A 20647-nucleotide genomic window follows, 5' to 3' on the forward strand; every position below is an offset into this window, starting at 1 on the left:
TTTGGGGCTAATATCCACTTATCAGTGAGTACATATTGTGTGAGTTCCTTTGTGAATGTGTTACCTCACTCAGGATGATGCCCTCCAGGTCCATCCATTTGGCTAGGAATTTCATAAATTCATTCTTTTTAATAGCTGAGTAGTACTCCATTGTGTAGATGTACCACATTTTCTGTATCCATTGGTAGGTTATTTTTCTATTTCAATCTTTAACACACTGCTGTGAAAAAAGTATTTATTATCTTCCAGCTGATAGTTGGCTTATGAGATCAAAGGAAGCTATCTTCACAGACAAAAAAAATTCCTTGGGGCTTCTGCTCTTCGTTGTCCTCTGGGCTTCCCATACTCTGATAAATTCAGAGTGCAAGATTCTGAGTCAGAAAAGATGCTGATGTTGTAGTTTCCTGGCCCTCACCTTCCACCCCCTGTAGCTGGTGGTCATACAATAAAGCATAGTACCCGCTATTCTTAACTTCATCACTGAATTGCTATTACCAAGATATAACAATATATGAAATGGAGTAAGAACTGTTGTTGGGCCAGAAGCCAGAAGCCTGCAACTGGGGTAGTAGTGGAGCCTTGCAATTGGACCTTGGTGTCTGAAAGTGTTGCTTTGAATTTATTTGTTCCTTTGTATTTATTTATTATTTTTATTTATATTTATTATTATTTATTTATTATCTTATCTTAGAAATATTTTTGTTCAATTTCTACTTAATGGACTCCAACAGGATAATGCTTCTGTATCATACATACATACCCCATCTCTTCATTTTTCATAGGTTCAGTCACCTACCCCTCTGAGTTTCTTGAAATTGCTCCTTCCACACTAGCCACCCTGACAGTCTCTACCCACCTGGATGCATGGACAGAATTGTGGTTGTGTATTCCCAATGAGTCTCAGAACCATGCCGAGGCTGGTGTCAGAAATATTTTGTCACCCTAATTATAAAGGCCAATTCTCCACCCTCCCTAAACCAGGTTACTTGTGCTATAACGATGACAATTCCTTTGCAGTCAGCTGTCTTTCTGAGGTTGAAGAGGCAGGTCTATGAAAAGGGAAGCTGTCTGGGTCTACTTCCTTTTCTCCATCATGAGTATGATGTATAGTTTAAGCATGGGCAGGAAGTAAATATATCAGTGTCTGTGACACACACAGGTTGAGCTGTGGGGCAGAGGACGTAGGCATCTGTGAGGCTTTTCATATTGCTTATAAAAACAACCCTTTGTAGCTATATGGTAGATTAAATGAGAATGGCCCCCTTAGGTTTGTATGTTTGAATATTTGGTCCTCGGGTGGTGAAACACTTTAGAAAGGATTAGGAGACATGTTAGGAGACATGGTCTTGTTGGAGAAGGTGCATCACGGAGGGTGAGCTTTGGGGTTTCAAAAACCCTTGCCAATCTCAGTTAGCTCTCTCTACCTGGTGCTTATGGATCAAGATGTAAGCTCTCAACTACTACTACTCCAGTGCCATGCCTGCCTTCTGCCACACTCCCCACCATGATGGCCATGGACTCTAACCCTCTGGAACTGTGAGCCCAAATCACATGTTTTGGTTTTGGTTCTTTGTCATGCCATTTAAAAAGTAATTGCAACAGTCGGGAAGCATTGAAAACACCAAACACCAAACACCAGGAGAACACAAAAGACAGGGAAGAGCCTGATGTCTCAGGCCTCTCAGATGGTTCCCCGTATTTTAAAGTAAATAGCCTTTCTTTCCTTCATTCTTTTGTCCTGGGCCTTATAAAACTTGAAGGGAGGTTTATGAACATCAAACCGGACTCTAATACTGACCTGGGCTCTTTCAACACTGTTGAACTGAGAGAAATCCTTGGTAGTGAGAGACAGAAACACCTGTATAAAGTGGCTCAGCACAGAGAAAGCATTTCACATAAGAACTTAGTGATTACAATTATCAAAGCAAAGTTTCTTTTATGATTCACACCTCATGACACAGGGACTCCCTGGGAGGAGTAACCAGTACCCCCAGAGCTCCTTGGAACTATACCACTAAGGAAAGAAAACCTGGTAGAACTTGTGGCTCTAGTTGTATATGCAGCAGAGGATGGCCTAGTAGGTCATCAATGGAAGGAGAGGTCCTTGGTCCTGTGAAGGCTCTATGCCTCAGTATAGGGGACTGCCAGGACAATAAATGGGAGTGGGTGGGTTGGGGAGCAGAGGGAGGGGGGAGGGGATAGAGGATTTTTGGAGGAGAAACTAGGAGATGGGATAACATTTGAAATGTAAATAAAGAGTCTGTGCAGGAGAACTCATGGGCATGGGCAGCAGAAGCAACATAGCTCTGGGACAAGGTCCTTTTGGGCCTTCATCTTCAGCCAAAAGACAGAGCAGCGATCCAAACCTCTGCACACTTGCCTGCAGAGGGTACTCTGACAACTGAGACTCAGGAGAGAGGTGGACTCCCAGGAGTGCTGACAGAGGCTAACAAAATCACAGGAGGAACAAGCTCCAGCCAGAGACAGCTATAACAACTAACTTCAGAGATTACCAGATGGCGAAAGGACACATAAGAATCTTACTAACAGAAACCAAGACCACTCAGCATCATCAGAACCCAGCACTCCCACCACAGCAAGTCCTGGATACCCCAACACACCTAAAAAGCAAGATTCTGATTTAAAATCATATCTCATGATGCTGGTGGAGGGTTTTAAGAAGGGCATTAATAACTCACTTAACGAAAAACCAAAAAAAAAAAAATAACTCACTTAAAGAAATACAGGAAATTACGGCTAAACAGGTAGAAGGCCTTAAAGAGGAATCACAAAAAGCCCTTAAAGAATTACAGGAAAACACTGCTAAACAGGTAGAAGTCCTTAAAGAAGAAACACAAAGAAATTCCTTCCATTACATAATAATCAAAACACCAAATGCACCAAATGAAGAAAGAATATTAAAAGCAGTAAGGGAAAAAGGGCAAGTAACTATAGTGGTTATTCCTGGTTGTCAACTTGACTATATTTGGAATGAACTACAGAATTGGAAGGCTCACCAGTGACCCTTATCTGGAGGCTTGGAGATAGAAGTTTCTGATCTGGATCTTGGTATGGAGATCTTGAGGCATGGTGGCTATGGATTTCAGAAGATTAAATCTCCGAGTTCAAGGTCATCTGGGATTGAAGGTGTGATGGAACACACCTTTAATCTGGGCTACACCTTCTGCTGGAGACAATATAAGGACATTGGAAGAAGGGAGTCTCACTCTTGCTCCCTCATCTGCTTGCCATGTGGGACTGAGTAACTGCTAGATCCTTGGACTTCCATTCACTGCTACTACTGAACCATTGTTGGAAATTGGACTGCAGACTGTAAGTCGTCAATAAATTCCTTTACTATATAGAGACTATCCATAAGTTCTGTGACTCTAGAGAACCCTAACTAATACAAGTAACATATAAAGGCAGACCTATCAGAATTCACCAGACTTCTCACTGGAGACTATAAAAGCCAGAAGATCCTGGGAAGATGGTCATACAGACCCTAAGAGAACACAAATGCCAGCCCAGGGTACTGTATTCAGAAAAGCTCTTAATCACCCTAGATGGAGAAACCAAGATATTCCATGACAAAACCAAATTCATACAATATCTTTCCATAAATGCATCCCTACAAAGGATAAAAGATGAAAAACACCAACACAAGGGGGGAAGGTATACCTTAGAAAAAGCAAGAAAGCAGTCTTTCCACAAATCCAAAAGAAGATAGCCACACAAACATAATTCTACTTCTAACAACAAAAATAACAGGAAGTAACAATCACTTTTCCTTAATATCTCTTAACATCAATGGACTCAATTTTCTAATAAAAGACTTAGACTAACAGACTGGATATATAAACAGGACCCAGCACTTTTCTGCATACAGGAAACACATCTCAGTAACAAAGACAGACACTACCTCAGAGTAAAAGGTTGAAAAACAATTTTTCAAGCAAATGGTCCCAATAAACAAGCTGGACTTTATTCTAATATCAAATAAAATTGACTTTTAACCAAAAGTTATTGATAAGGATAATGAAGGATAGTTCATACTGGTCAAAGTAAAAATCTACCAAGATGAACTCTCAATTCTGAACATCAATGTTCCAAACACAAGGGCACCTACATTCATAAAGGAAACTTTACTGAAGCTCAAAATACACATCACACCTCACACAATAATAGTGGGAGACTTCAATACCTCACTCTCAGCAATGTACAGATCATGGAAACACAAACTAAACAGAGACACAGTGAAACTAACAGAAGTTATGAACCAAATGGATCTATCAGATATTTGTAGAACACTTCATCCTAAAGCCAAAGAGTATACCTTCTTCTCAGCACCTCATGGTACCTTCTCCAAAACTGACCATAAAATTCGTCACAAAGCAGGCCTCAACAGAAACAAGAAGAATGAAATAATCCCATGCATCCTATCAGATCACCACAGACTAAGGCTGGTCTTAAATTCCAACAAAAACATCGCAAAACACACATATACATGGAAGCAGGACAACACTCTATTCAATGATAAAGTGGTCAAGGAAAAAATAAAGAATGAAATTAAAGACTTTTTAAAATTTAAAGAAAATGAGAACACATCATACCAGAGCTTATGAGGCACAATGAAAGCAGTGGTAAGAGAAAAACTCATAACTTTAAGTGCCTCCAAAAAGAAACTGGAGAGACCTTACACTAACAGCTTGACAGCACATCTGAAACCTCGAGAACAAAAAGAAGCAAATACACCCAAGAGGAGTAGATGGCAGGAAATAATCAAACTCAGAGCTGAAATTAACCAAATAGAAACAAAAGAACTATACAATGAATCAAGAAAACCAGGAGCTGGTTCTTTGAGAAAATCAACAAGATAGATAAACACTTACCTAGACTAACCAGAGGGCATAGAGACAGTATCCAAACTAATAAAATAAGGAATGAAAACATAATAATGGAAACTGTGGCGATTCAAAAAATTATCAGATCCTACTTACTACAAAAGCTTATCCTCAACAAAACTGAAAACTCTGGATGAAATGAACAATTTTCTAGACACATACTAGGTACCAAAGTTAAAACCAGTTCAGATAAATGATCTAAACAGTCCCATAACCCCTAAAGAAATAGAAGCAGCCATTAATAATCTCCCAACCAAAAAAAAAAAAAAAAAAAATAGCCTAGGACCAGATGGATTTAGTGAGAATTTTATCAGACTGTTAAAGAAGACATAATACCAACACTCTTCAAACTATTCCACAAAATAGAAACAGAAGGAACACTATAGAATTCGTTCTATTGAGCCACAATTATGCTTATATTTAAACCACGCAAAGACTCAACAAAGAAAGAGAACTTTAGACCAATCTCTCTTATGAACATTGATCCAAAAATACTCCATAAAATTCTTGCCAACTGAATCCAAGAATACATCAAAACAATCATTCACCATGATCAAGAAGGCTTCATCCCAGGGATGCAGGGATCATTCAATATATGGAAATTTATCAACTTAATCCACTACATAAACAAACTGAAAGAAAAAAAAAACACATGATCATTTCATTAGATGCTGAAAAAGTATCTGACAAAATTCAGCATTCCTTCATGTTAAAAGTCTTGGAAAGATCAGGAATCCAAGGCCCCAACCTAAAAGCAATATAAAGCAAACCAATAGCCAACATCAAACTAAATGGAGAGAAACTTGAAGCAATCTAACTAAAACCAGGGACTAGACAAGGCTCCCCATTCTCTCCCTATCTATTCAATATAGTACTTAAAGTTCTAGCCAGAGCAATTTGTCAACAAAAGGAGATCAAAAGGATACAGATTGGAAAGAAATATCACTATTTGCAGATGATATGATCATATACTTAAGTGTTCCCCAAAATTCCACCAGAGTATTTCTAAAGATGATAAACTACTTCAGCAATGTGGCCAGATATAAAACTAACTCAAACAAATCAGTAGCCTTCTTCTGCTCAAAGGATAAACAGGCAGAGAAAGAAATTATTGAAACGACACCCTTCACAATAGCCACAAATAATATTACGTATCTTGGTGTGACTCTAACCTTTTTTTTTAATATTTTTTATTAGATACTTTCCTCATTTACATTTCCAATGCTATCCCAAAAGTCCCCCATACCCTCCCCCCTCCCCACTCCCCTACCCACCCATTCCGACTCTAACCTTTTAAGCAAGGAAAAGATCTGTATGACAAGAATTTCAAGTCTCTGAAGAAAGAAATCAAAGTTCTCAGAAGATGGAAAGATCTCACATGTTCATGGATTGGCAGGATTAATCTAGTAAAAATGGTTCTCTTGCTGAAAGCAATCTATAGATTCAATGCAATCCCCATCAAAATTCCTAATCATTTCTTCATAGAATTAGAAAGACCAATTTGCAAATTCATTTAGAATAACAACAACAACAACAATAACAACAAAAACCCAGGGTAGCAAAAACTATTCTCAACAATAAAAGAACGCCTGGTGGAATCACCATTCCTGACCTCAAGCTGTATTAGAGAGCAGTAGTGATAAAACTGCATGGTATTAGTAAAGAGACAGTCAGGAAGAGCAATGGAATAGAATTGAAGACCCAGAAATGAACCTACACACATATGGTCACTTGATATTTGACAAAGGTACTAAAACCATCCAGTGAATAAAAGACAAAATTGTTAACAAATGGTGCTGGTTCAACTGGTGGTCAGCATGTAGAAAAATGCAAATTGACCCCTTCTTATATACTTAATCAAAGCTCAAATCAAAGTGGATCAAGATCCTCCACATAAAAACAGATACACTGAAACTTATAGAGGAGAAAGTGGGGAAGAGCCTTGAACACATGGGGACAGGGGAAATTTTCCTTAACAGAACACCAATGGCTTATGATCTAAGATCACCAATGGACAAATGGGACATCATAAAATTTCAAAGATTCTGTAAGGCAAAGGACACTGTCAATAGGACAAAACAGTAACCAACAGATTGCGAAAGGATCTTTACCAATCCTAACTCCAATAGAGGGCTAAGATCCAGTATGTTCAAAGAACTCAAGAAGTTAGACTCCCGAGAGTCAAATAACCCTTATTTTAAAATGGGGCAAACAGCTAAACATAGAATTTTCAACTGAAGAATATCAAATGGCCTAGAAGAACTAAAGAAATGTTCAACATCCTTAGTCATCAGGGAAATGCAAATCAAAACAACCTTGAGATTCCACCTCACACCAGTCAAAATAGCTAAGATCAAAAATTCAGGTGACAGCAGATCCTCTCCACAGTGAGGATATAGAGAAAGAGGAACACTTCTCCATTGCTGGTGGGATTGCAAACTGGTACAACCACTCTGGAAATCAGTCTGGCAGTTCCTCAGAAAATTGTACATAGTACTACCAGAGTATCTATCAATACCACTCCTGGGCATATGCCCAGAAGATTCTCCAACATGTAATAAGGACCCATGCTCCACTATGTTCATAGCAGCCTTATTTATAATAGCCAGAAGCTGGAAAGAATCCAGATGTCCCTCAACAGAGGAATGGATACAGAAAATGTGGTACATTTACAGAATGTAGTATTACACAGCTATTAAAAACAATAAATTTATGAAATTCTTAGACAGATGGATGGATCTGGAGGATATCATTCTGAGTGAGGTTACCCAATCACAAAAGAACACACATTATATGTACTCACTGATAAGTGGATATTAGCCCTGAAGCTCAAAATATCCAAGATAGAATTGGAAAACACAAGAAACTCAAGAAGAAGGAAGAACGAAGTGTGGATACTTCGGTCCTTTATAGAAGAGGGAACAAAATACCCATGGAAGGAGTTACAGAGACAAAATGTGGAGCAGAGACTGAAGAAATGACCATTCAGAGACTGCCCCACCTGGGGATCCATCACATAGACAACCACCAAAACCAGACACTATTTTGGATGCCAACAAGAGCTTGCTGCCAGGAGCCTGATATAGCTGTCTCCTGAGAGTTCTGTCATTGCCTGACAAATACAGAAATGGATGCTCACAGCCATCCATTGGACAGAGCACAGGGTCCCCAATGAAGGAGCTAGAGAAAGTACCCAAGGAGCTGAAGGGGTTTGCAACCCTATAAGGGGAACAACAATATGAACTAACCAGTACCCCACAGAGCTCCCTGGGACTAAACCACCAATCAAAGCAAACACATGGTGGGAATCATGGCTCTAGCTGCATATGTAGCAGAGAATGGCCTAGTCAGTCATCAATGGGAGGAGAGGCCCTTGGTCCTGTGAAGGTTCTATGCCCCAGTATAGGGGACTGCCAGGGCCAGGAAGCAGGAGTGGGTGGGTTGGGGAGCAAGGGGAGGGTGGAAGGGATAGGAAAGGGGATAACATGTGAAATGTAAATAAAGAAAATATCTAATAAAAATAACTCACCCAGTGATTGATTGGCTCCTTTATTCATTAGGCGATTGATTGGTTCACAAGAAGTCACCTGAGTATGACTTGCTCCTTGTTGGCAACCCCTCCCAGGAGAGTGGAATTAGCATCAACATACAAACAGCACCAGGCCCACCCACAACATTAGTGTAGAGTGTTTACTACAATTCAGCTATGAACCCCTTGATATATGCCTTTTTTTAATCCTTGGTTTCGTAAGGCAATAAAATTTATTGTGAGTGGCAAAGTCTTCAGGGCTGATTGATCAACAACCAGTCTACTCTCTGAAGATGCAGGTGCAGGTTAAAACAGTCACAGCAGAGATTTGAAATCTGACTAGGGTTTAATTAAGGTCAGAGGTAAAACTAAACCTCTGATCTAGTGAGGTCCGGTAATTCACCCAGCAGGAGATCTGATGTTCAAAGGCTACTCTGAAGCATTTTCTTCATTAGTGTGTATGTACATTTTAGGGCTGAGTGACATTTACCTTGATCTGTTAATTTCTTCCAATGTGGAGTGCTCCTCAACGTTTTGCCTTGCTCTGAAATATCTACTCCATTCTTTGAGTAATTTGAAGGATTGTAATTCCACCCACTCTCCATGAGTGTTCAGGTATTGACAGAAACAATAAGGAAAAGAAGCTCTTAGGAGCATGAATGTATGTTTTCAGTGGACAAAGCCTTCTTTAAAGCATATCTTTCGGAACAAGTAAACATAATTACAAATTCCTGAAATGTTTATTTTTAACCTTAGAGAACTGTTGCAGGAAATATTAAAAACTCCCACGCTATTTCCATCAATGCTCAGACAGGCTGGCCAGCCTGTTCTTATCTCGTGGAGACTCTCTGACTCAGCTCTGAAATCTCTCCACCGAGATCACTAAGTTTCCATTGGCAGGTTGTTACTACTTCAGCCCCATGCTTCAAAACTTCCATGTCCTTTTGAGGTGAACATCAGGCAAAGTCTATGCTGTGTGAAACCCAGTTGAGCCACCGAGTAAAGGAAAACACCACACAGAGTTACTTCAGAAACAATGGTAACTCAATCTCTGGGTTTATCAACTAGAATCCTAATCTTGTAAGCCATTTTAAATCCTCCAGTGGTAAATCCTGGCGGATTGGGCATCTAACCCGGGATATACTAGCAGCTACATCTTGTCCTGTTGCTATCCCCATCCAAAAATACCCCTATCTCTCTCCTGCTTCCTCTTCCTTCCTCCAACTCAAAAGTCCCACCTATTTGCCCAGTGATTGGTTCCTTTATTCACTCAGGGAAGGTTCACAAGAAGTCACCTGAGTATGTGACGCATTCCTCGGTCCAGATAGCCCCTCCTAGGAAAGCAGAATTAACATCAAAATATAGACAGTACCAGGGCCATCCACAACTTCCCCCTTTCTGTCCACTTAAAAGACTTTTATCTCAGATGTAAATTGAGCACAACTATTACCATTTTGTAATTTATAAAGTACAAGATAGACCTAACACCCAATTTGACATTTTTGTCGATAAAATAGAGCACTCTGTCATCTATCCTAACTTTAAAAACTTATAATCCTACACCTGACTTATATCCTGGCTTGAGATTGTATGCCATCTGGAACTGATCCTCTCAAATCTGTTCTCTCAATGTTAAATAGCCTGGGTTGGCTTTGAGACTATAAGTAGTCTTTCAACCCCATCAGAAATCCAAGAATGACCAACATTATCTGAAAATACAGGAAGCCTAACACAGCTTCCAGAACTGAGACAGGTTATAGAGACAGCTGCCTACCTATACAGCACCAGTAAATCAGGAATTGGAGCATCAGTCTTAAGCTTTCTGGCCCAGGATATTCTGACAGACAATGAAAAACAGGAATTATTAAGGACTAGGTTGTTCTGTCTCAGCAGAACTATGCTGTCCTAACCTGTAACTTATGTCTTCTCAAGGACAGTACAGGTCTGCAAGAGTGATAGGTAATTTCTGCCCAGTGGCCACCTAGCTACAATGTATAGTCTCACCTGAAGGTAAGATGCTCAACTGCTTCTTTGAATCCACAAATGGGTTAGCTGTTAGGAGCAGATTTGTCTCAATAACAATTGCATAAATGGCATTAAATGTCACATTCTGTGGGTTTCTGATGTTTTTAAAAAAACAACTATCTATGTAAAGTAATCTGGACTGTTGTCCGTTAACTACTCTCAGCTTTAAAATATCTGAAAACACCCTAGCAATACACTTAGAACCATGCATTTGCTATTTGGCCCTTAACTCACAGGTTTAAACATCTCAGATCAGTTTATAATAACAGTTGTAGAAGGACTGGGTCCAAGCTGTGCACTTCTAGAATTTTTGTATCAATAGAAGAAATTTGTACCAATGAAATCTTGATTCTGCATCAAAATAAATTCTGTGCCAAAATAAGAAATTATGACTTCAACTTAGTAGTAATTATAAAGATTTCTACTAAATGAGATTATGGCTATACAATTAATCCTGTTCCAACCATGACCATTTTTAAATTCCCTAGAAAGGCAACCTTAGAATGACCACCTCCAGCCCCAAAGCTCAGCTAACTGGAATGACAACTTTTCATAACTTCTTCAAGCCGAATATGGGTATTGAGATATCTTTGAAGGGGATGGGGAAGTGTAGGGAAAATGGGGGAGTTGGTTGGCCTCAAGGCCACACCAATGACTGTTATAGTCTCTTTTTTTCTTTTTCCTTTTTTTTATTAGATATTTTCTTTATATACATTTCAAATTTCAAATGCTATCCCAAAAGTCCCCTATACCTTCCCCTACCCACCCTCTTCCGCTTCTTGGCCCTGGCATTCCCCTGTACTGGGGCATATAAAGTTTGCAATACCAAGGGGCCTCTCTTCCCAATGATGGCCGACTAGTCCATCTTCTGCTATATATGCAGCTAGAGACATGAGCTCTGGGGGTACTGGTTAGTTCATATTGTTGTTCCACCTATTGGGTTGATGAAGGGACCCTGGTATAGCTGTCTCATATGAGGCTATGCCAGTGCCTGGCAAATACAGAAGTGGATGCTCACAGTCATCTATAAGAAGGAACACAGAGCCCCCAATGGAGAAGCTAGAGAAAGCACCCAAGGAGCTGAAGGGGTCTGTTATAGTCTCTTATGTCTGTATCCTGAGTGGATCTGGCTGAAATTCCAAGACATCAGGAGTTCAAGCAGGTCAGTTCAGCATGTCTGACGATGAGACTCACCAAGGCTGTATATTCTGTTATATACAAATCTCAAAACAAAATTTTAGTATCATCAAGATAACTTTTTTGATTGATTCTCTGGGATCTAGTTCTTCAGGGGTTCTCCCTTCATCATTTCTGATCCATATTACTCTGGAAGGTGTGTATAGACACTAATATCCTTTCCTAAAAACACAAAGACAAAAACTTTTTCCCAAATCGGCATATCCTTGAGCCAGTAACCAGAAAGACCTTTATTTTGACCTCTCTCCCAGAGGAATAATACAACCACAAAACTCAAAATCACACCCATTTCGAAAATTAAAACAATCCAAAACAAATAAAATAAACTAAAATACTGTATGTGCCTATTCTTAGGCTTTTTCTATTTTGCCATGCAGGATAATAACCCAAGATTCCCATGGAGCCCACGTTAGAGAATATCAGTTAGTTATCTTGCAGACCTTATTATACAATCTTTAAAACAATAGACTCACACTTCTATCTCTACCTGTTTATAAGCAGGCAGCTTCTCAAACCAGGATTTAAACCCAAAATTCCTGTGGAGCCCATGCTAGACAGAATTTGAGCATCCTGTAAGACCTGTCAGAGCAACATACAGTACACCAGGATCTGCATGTGAATAAAAAGACGGTCTGTCTACTTGATTAGGGGTGGTTTGTTTGTCTCGTTATTTCTGTGACAGTGTCTCATTATGGAGCTTACTATTTAGACCAGACCAGCCCTGAACTCAAAGAGATCTGCCTGTGTCTTATTTACTCTTTTTAAATTTTGAAGTAAGATGTGAATTTCAAATTTTAAAGTGTTAATTCAAATTAGTGTTTTAACATTTGAGATCTTCCTTTGAGTCAAAGAAAGCACATGGTGCTAAAACCACATAAAACCTGAGTGAATGAAGGGTTGTGTTAATACAGCAAAAATTCAGATAGCTACTCCAGGAATAGCTCCCACTTTCTAGTCTGTTACACATTTCTCAATCAACATGACTTTTAATTCATTTTGACTAAAATACATGTTGTGTGTTTCAAGATAGAGTATGACCTGAGAACACCTAATGAGAGGACATACTTCTAACTTTCTGGAATGATAGCCTTCCATCTTTGTGTAGGTAGCCAGCCACACACAGGATTCCATAACAAGCTGATATTTCAAGTGGCACAGTTCCATGTAGATAGTCCCATAAGTGTTCCATAGAATTCCTGCTGCAGTCCATACACATGAACCAGTCTGGAAACACTTCACAGAAAAGTTAAGCCACGTGATGGTTGGTGCTGATACATTTTAAGTAGAGCTGAGAGTGTTTAGCAGGAAGAGGCTAAAAGAGGAGAAAGGGGACACGAAGCTTCCCAGCTGAGCAGCTGGGTGTGGTTCAGAAAACAACCACAGTTCAATGCTCTGCTGCTCGCCTTCCAAGAGATTGCCTTAAGCTGCTGTGCTGTGGTCTCACTCCTAAAGAAGCGATTGAAAGCTGTGTCTGCTAGCCTGTGCGTCAGACATGTCTTTATCCAAACATGGTCTTTCCTTCAGCTGCAAATGTCAACTTCGTACCAACACTTGGGGTAGTAGAGAAAAGAACCCTAAGTTATTGAGAAGTTCATTCTATGCTGTTCATTTTTAGCTCCTTTTTTTTTTTTTTTACTCTGTAGAGCACATTCTTAGAGGAATAGATTATAAAAGTAATAATTCCTGACCAGAAATGCCTTCAAGTTCTTCCCAGCATCACTAAGTATAGAATGTCCTCCCACTCAATGGTCTTCTTGTTTCTTTATTCTTTATGCCCTTCCAAAGGACAGCTTCTGGTCAAACTCCTGAGTCGCTTTCCTCAAGATCAACCGCAGTGTTAACACTGGCCCATCCTCTCAACGATGACACCCCAATTCTTAGAAATCAACCATAAACCTTTATCCTCTACACATCAAGACCCTGCAGAGTCATCGATGTGTTCAGAGTCAGATCCATGGAAGAGGGATGAGAGCTCTACTCTCCGATGGTCCCAATGGTCTCAGACATGGAGCTGAACTTGGTCCTTCAGCCTAGTGATCTGTATGTAGCTCTTGACTAATTTGCTTTGTCCAATAAAAGGTTCCATACTATTAAAAGAATAATGGATCCACTTCCACCTTGGCAGAAATATTGAAATACTATGCTTCTCATATAGAAAGATTATTATTAAGTTACAAGCTTAGTTTTATTGACTAAGTATAAATCTGTTTTAAAGTGTTTCTTTATTCACAATAGCTTTTGTTCACATGTGTTTTCTCAGGTTGATAGTTAAATGAAAACTAAATTGTATAGCGCTCTGTATATTTTTTACATGTGCTCAGACATATCCCATAAAATATCAGTAATCAGGCAATTTCCATCAGACATATTTCCATCAATATGGCAATTTTTCCAATAATTTAGTGGTAAGGCTATCAATAGCTTATCAGTAACAAGATACAGACACAGTAATAGTGGATTAGGGTAGAGAACAGTGATAGAGTTTGCCTAGTAAGTGTGAGGGCACAGTTCTCATGCCTAGCATGGCTACGGATGGATGAATGAATGAATGAATGAATGAATGATAACAGTCATCATTCACACCTAGACCTCTAAGAACTACCCATGAGACCAAGCATTGCTGCAGTAGAGGTTTTCATTTGTAACAGAAGCCACACTAAATGCTTCCCTAGCTGGGTGTCATGGCCTCTTTACTTTTCCCCATCAAGAAGTCGTGTTTGTTTTTCTTTCTCTCTTCTGCCTTTGACTCAGTCTTACTTTCACACATTGGAAGCTCAGCCCTAAGCAATCACATTTCTCACACATATATATATACATAAACAGTGACAGAACAATACTTGAAATACTAGTTTCAACATCTAATTACTTTAAAATAACCATTAAGGGCAACATACATGCCCTAGATTGTTAAGAGTTTTCTTATGTTAAAAACTAAGAGTGACTGACAATACTTATTTCAGATATTTGACCCATTCCTATTTCTCCTTTTTCCTCCATTTTTCTGTCTCTTCTGCCTTCGTGTGTGTGTGTGTGTGTGTGTGTGTGTGTGTGTGTGTGTGTGTGTGTGTGTCTGGTCTGTCTGTCTGTCTTTCTGTCTGTCTGTGTTGATGTATGCTTGTATGTAGGTGCCTGTGTAGGTCAATGAAAGGTCATTAGATCTCTTGTAACGAGGGTTACAGAAGATTGTACGCTGCCTCGAGCATGTGTGATCTCAGGTCCTCTGGAAGAGCAACAAGCACCCTTATCACTGAGACACCTCTCTGGCTGTCATATACTCTATTGTACAAAACCATGTGTTATAATAATTAATAGTGTAAAAATATTTTCCATTTTAGGTAGGTACATTTATGTCCTTTATAAATCAAGAAATTGGATGTTTACAGAAAATACAAAATTGCTACACCTTTTTTGAATATTCCAATTTTAAACCTTTAAAAATATTTCTTAAAGTAAACAAGTCACCAAGTTTTAATTTCTCAACCATTTAATAATGGCTCATTAGTCTTTTGCTTTTAAAAACTTAAATGACTTTTCATTTTTATTTGGTTTTATAAAACGGAAAATGTGTAAATATTAATAATTCTTCTTAACTGACAGCATATAGCCAATATCTCATAAGGACTGCGTACGGCACGTTTGATTGGATGCCAGTTGCTTTTTCTTTTGTCTGAAGAAGCTGTGCACAAGGCAAGGGTTCAGAGGGAGCTCCTGAGGTCATAGACCTGTGTGTGAAATGCCCAAAATCCTCTACATCATGCACAGGCTTCACTTGGGTTAAGTTACTTGCTATTTGCAAGACTGAGGCCTCGTCTGGAAAATGGAGGTAAAATGGAGTGTTGTCCGTGAAGAACTGTCTGGAAAGCAAAATGGATCAAGCTGCTGAAACACTGTAACATGATGTGTGCAAGAAAAAAAATCAATAAGGTGTTTCACTCAAGAAATTTTAATGCATGTCCTATAAAATGTGTTTAAAAAACAAAGTTCTTTTTTTGAAAAAAAGAAAAAAAATCTTGCGTGAAGTATCAGGTGTCCACAAGAAGATGAGGAATCCAAGTGTAAAGAATAAAGACAATGTAATTACAAAATAAAATGATGCTTATATGAACAGTTTTTTATGTGGGTTTTTAGAAATAGTATTTTGTTTTTCTGATTGTTAATATTACTTTAAAAGTAAATAAGAAACCATTTTAGAGACTTTATTCCCCAAATTCTGAAGCTAGGGTAACTATATCCACATATGTTTTTAAAGTCAACACTCTATTCTCATTGTGAACAGGTTAGACCAGAAAAATAAATCCTACTCCAATATTTCCAGAAGTACAAGGCAGAGACTTTCGACTCAAGAATCTCATAGGAAACTATTTAGATGTTTTACTTTGTCCAAACATACACACATATGCACATGATACTAATGCCAGAGGGTAATCATGCAATACTTCATAAAACAGTCCCAAGCTTAGCATTGTACACCCTGTTAAGAAAAAAGCCATAAATGTCTAGAGTCCCTGAAGACTCTTGGTGGAGTAAATTTGCCAAGACAGCAAAACCCACTTGAGAGCCCTGACCTTACACCCTTCTCCAGGATTGTCCTCTCTCTTGGAGGCCCTGCACTCCAGGCGAATAAGGACAGGTTTGTGCTGTGTCCTTTCCCCTCAGGGATATCAGCTTCTAAACAGTAACTAACTGCTAAATGAACTAAACTCACTTGTATAAAATTTCCAGAGGGCTTCCCTTCTGAGAGCACAGTGCCTGAAAGAGAAAATGTGGAAGCATTCAGAGAGTTACTTCATACAGCAAGTAAAATACTGAGTGAAGTTCCAGGAAGGGGAGATTCAACCAGGTGGGGGAAATCCTGTTGTTGACATGAATGAAGCAAAATCAACACTCCAGCTATTGGGATGGTCGCCCTCTCTGTGATCATGAATACGCTGAGCAAGTTTAAATCATAACTATCACTTTGGTGCACACCGATGCAATAAAGCAGCTCACGACAAACCCACCTGCAGCTTTTAATCAAGTCATCTGAAGTATGAAATCGAGGTCACTAGGGCATTAGAGGGGAGGGAGTAACATGAGCTCTGGGCTCCTGCTCTGGGCACAAGCAGCTTCCCTGTGCCTGCCCTCAGATGGCTCACTTCCCCTGAATGATCCAGGAGGAACTAGGTCACAATGGATAGTGTTAGACACCACGGGATCACTTGATATCAAAGTTCAAAGGTCCTATCACCACTTCAGTTCAGAAGTATACAAAGAGCTGTCTTTCAAAACAGTGTATTGGCCCTCCATGCCAATTCACATGGCTTTGCTTCAGAACCACCAAGGGCTCCCTGCTCACCCCAGTGCAAATCCTCAGCACAGTGTCCCTCCAACTGTTACCTCCAGCACCACAGGTCACCTAATGTTCTGACTTTTTATCAAAGTCCCACCTAAACACAGGGCATTCTCCTGCTCTTGCCTCTAGACAAAGCCAGCCAGAAGGATAATTCCAAGTGAGGAGTATGTCACCTTGAGGTCATGAAGAGGTGTATCAACCTCTGTGCTTCTTTTTGATGTGTGCAGATACAAGATGAAGTCATTGGATCTTTCCTTTAAGTGGGACATCTTTGACTAATGAAGTGTAAAAGCCCTGAATCTTTGCATGAACTACTGAATTACAGGAAACCATCACCATACTAAAGCATTCAGTGTTCTAGGTAACACTTGCCCATCCCTCCCCGTGTATCCTCAATGCAATGGATCCATGTGATCTGAAAGTTGCCTGGATGATGTTTCAGGTTTGTGTCTTTATTTTGTTGCTTCTATTTGAGTTTTGCATCTTGCCATGTGATTTGGAAATGCCACTGATCAGACAGAGAGTGTGTGTCTCAATTGAGGTGAATGTGGTATAGAGAGTCTAAAAGAGCGTGACCTATAAGACTTCCATGACTGAGCAATGGAATTATCTATTGATTTCTTTCCTCACAATCAATGTATTGCTGTAAACTAATTACAGAACATCTTTAGTATCTTTTCCCTAAACAGTTGACCACATTTTTCTTCAAAAGTTTTCAATTTACTACTCTAGAAAGAAAATAGTTTCCCTAAAACATCTGAACTTATAATAATGACTTCAATCATCGAATAAGAAATATCTATATATCAGGCTAAAAATATTAAATAGTTAAAATAATTGTCAAATACTGAACTTTTCAGAGTAGTCAAAAAATTCTTGGTTCTGGACATCAGCACTACTCGCACAAATTAGCAGTGTACAGAGAAACATAATTTATAGAACTTACTAATTATAATTAACAACAGTGATTGTGCTTTGAATATTCACACCTTACACTGTAGGGACTCCTCATGTGGAGCCTACAGCAGATGGAGTGGATTGGCTGTCTTCTGAAAACAACATAGAATTTGAAATACTATTAAAGGTGACCTTTGAATGTGCCATTATAAGTCATCATCTTTTGCAAGAAAGGAATCTACTCTCAATTACTCAGGTAATTGGATAGTTGAAAGTCAGTATTAAAATCAATTTGCCTGGGATTAACAGTGACGTTTAACATAGTTATAGGAATAATTGTGTGACCATCAATGGGAAAATTGATTTTCTGAGGTTTGATATTTCTTCATTTTTTATAATTAAAATACAAAAAGGATTTATAACCGTGGGTTATATTTAAAATTAATTCTTCAGTATGGAGTTCATTTCTTTAATTTTTATATCTCAAAATTACTGTTGTCTTCTAGCAGGACAGAAATCCCCCAAGCATCAAAAAGCAGATTCATGACCAGCAACTTTTCCCAACCAGCCCTGCAGCTCTGCTATGAGAACACGAATGGATCCTGTATTAAAACTCCCTATTCTCCAGGGCCCCGGGTCATCCTGTACATGGTCTATGGCTTTGGGGCTGTGCTGGCAGTGTGTGGGAACCTCCTGGTGGTGATTTCAGTTCTCCATTTCAAGCAGCTGCACTCTCCAGCCAATTTTCTCATCGCCTCTCTGGCCAGTGCTGACTTCTTGGTGGGCATCTCTGTGATGCCCTTCAGCATGGTCAGGTCCATTGAGAGCTGCTGGTACTTTGGAGATGCATTTTGTAGCCTTCACAGTTGTTGTGATGTGGCTTTTTGTTACTCTTCTGTCCTCCACCTCTGCTTCATCTCAGTGGACAGGTACATCGCTGTCACGGACCCTCTGGTCTATCCCACCAAGTTCACAGTGTCTGTGTCTGGAATTTGCATCAGCATCTCCTGGATTCTGCCCCTGGTGTACAGCAGTGCAGTGTTTTACACAGGCATCAGTGCTAAGGGGATTGAAAGCTTAGTAAGTGCTCTAAATTGTGTAGGGGGCTGCCAAATTGTTATCAATCAAGACTTTGTTTTGATAAGTTTTCTTCTATTCTTCATACCTACCCTTGTTATGATCATTCTTTACAGCAAAATATTTTTGGTAGCCAAACAGCAAGCTGTAAAAATTGAAACTTCTGTAAGTGGCAACAGAGGTGAATCATCCTCAGAGAGTCACAAAGCCAGAGTGGCCAAGAGAGAGAGGAAGGCTGCAAAAACCTTGGGGGTCACTGTGGTGGCTTTTATGGTCTCGTGGCTCCCATACACAATTGACGCATTGGTTGATGCTTTCATGGGCTTCATCACTCCTGCCTATGTCTATGAAATCTGTTGCTGGGGTACCTATTATAACTCAGCCATGAACCCTTTGATTTATGCTTTCTTTTTTCCTTGGTTTAAGAAAGCCATAAAGCTTATTTTAAGTGGGGAAATTCTAAAGGGACATTCATCAACTGCAAATTTATTTTCAGAGTAAGCATTAATACAAAATTCAGAAAATTCCTTAAGGTATAAAATTATGAAATGGTGACAGAACTAAATCTAATAAATGACCTTTATGAAGCTAGAAAAATACAGCATAAAAACATTAGTCAGGAGGAATGTCTTGTCAAAGTTAAAACATTAAGCTGTCATTGACATTATTATTTTATTGCATGACAAACATGGCTTTTATGTCACCAATGTCTTTGAACATGCACTTGCATTGTTTCAGTGCATTGAATTTTTTAAAGATTTATTATTATTATTTTTTGTATGTAAGCATACTGTTGCTTTCTTCAGACACATCAGAAGAGGGCACCATATCCCACTAGAGATTGTTGTCAGCTGGGAATTGATCTCAGAACCTCTGGAAGAGCAGTTAGTGTTCTCAACCGCTGAGCCATCTCTCTAGCCCCAGTGAATTGCATTTTAGATCTCATTTGTGGGTGTGAAATCTCTAAGGAAGCGATCTTTCTTCCTTTGCTGTCTGCAGTGCAGTATTACGTTTCTATAGTTCAGGACAAAACACCATAAACCTGCTTGTTTCACTGTCGTACAACAATGCAGCGTCTCAAAGCTGAGTGCTGCAAAGCTCAAGGTCAAGCCTTGGCAGAGCTGATTTCTTTGGAGGGAGTCTATCCCCAGCTTGCAGAAGGCTCTTGCTCCTTGTCTGTGTTCTTACCTCTTCTTACAGGGTTATCAGTCACATTGGATTAAGATGTGTCCTCTGTTGCCCATTTAACTCTTTTGCCTCTTAAAAAATGGGGCACAGGGGGAGCATGCACAGTGTCTTAGGACTGGTATTTTAGATTTAGTGACAGACACTGCCCTGAGAGTGGAAAAATTCTACACTAAAAGGTAGAACTAAGGGAGAGAAAACAAGAGTCAAGTAAAGTAAAGGTTCAGGTGTGGTGTGGAAGCTGAATAGGGTGTCACTTGGGAGAAGGACGAGTATTAGCAAGAAACAATGGAAGGCAGTGTAGAGGAGGGAATAAACTAAAATAAAGTATAGTGGTTGTGCAAAGCCATGTAATACAATAATAAAATGCCATAATAAAATGAGTAACTTTGTATGTTAACCTAAAATTTCTTAATGAAACATTGTATCTATAAATATGTGCAGTTACCATCTGTCAATTAAAAACTGAGGATGTTTTGTAGGGAGGTACACTAATCTTTG

At 39.3% G+C, this 20647-nt stretch overlaps 1 protein-coding gene across 1 annotated transcript; it reads left to right on the plus strand.

Annotated features, from left to right (window-relative positions):
- Positions 1-18427: 18427 nt before the first annotated feature.
- Positions 18428-19462, plus strand: Taar8a (trace amine-associated receptor 8A). Its single transcript, NM_001010830.1, has one exon. The coding sequence runs from the start codon at positions 18428-18430 to the stop codon at positions 19460-19462; it is 1035 nt and encodes a 344-aa protein (NP_001010830.1).
- The last annotated feature ends 1185 nt before the right edge of the window (positions 19463-20647 follow it).

This window comes from Mus musculus, chromosome 10, assembly GCF_000001635.26.
Source record: "Mus musculus strain C57BL/6J chromosome 10, GRCm38.p6 C57BL/6J".
Taxonomy (NCBI): domain Eukaryota; kingdom Metazoa; phylum Chordata; class Mammalia; order Rodentia; family Muridae; genus Mus; species Mus musculus.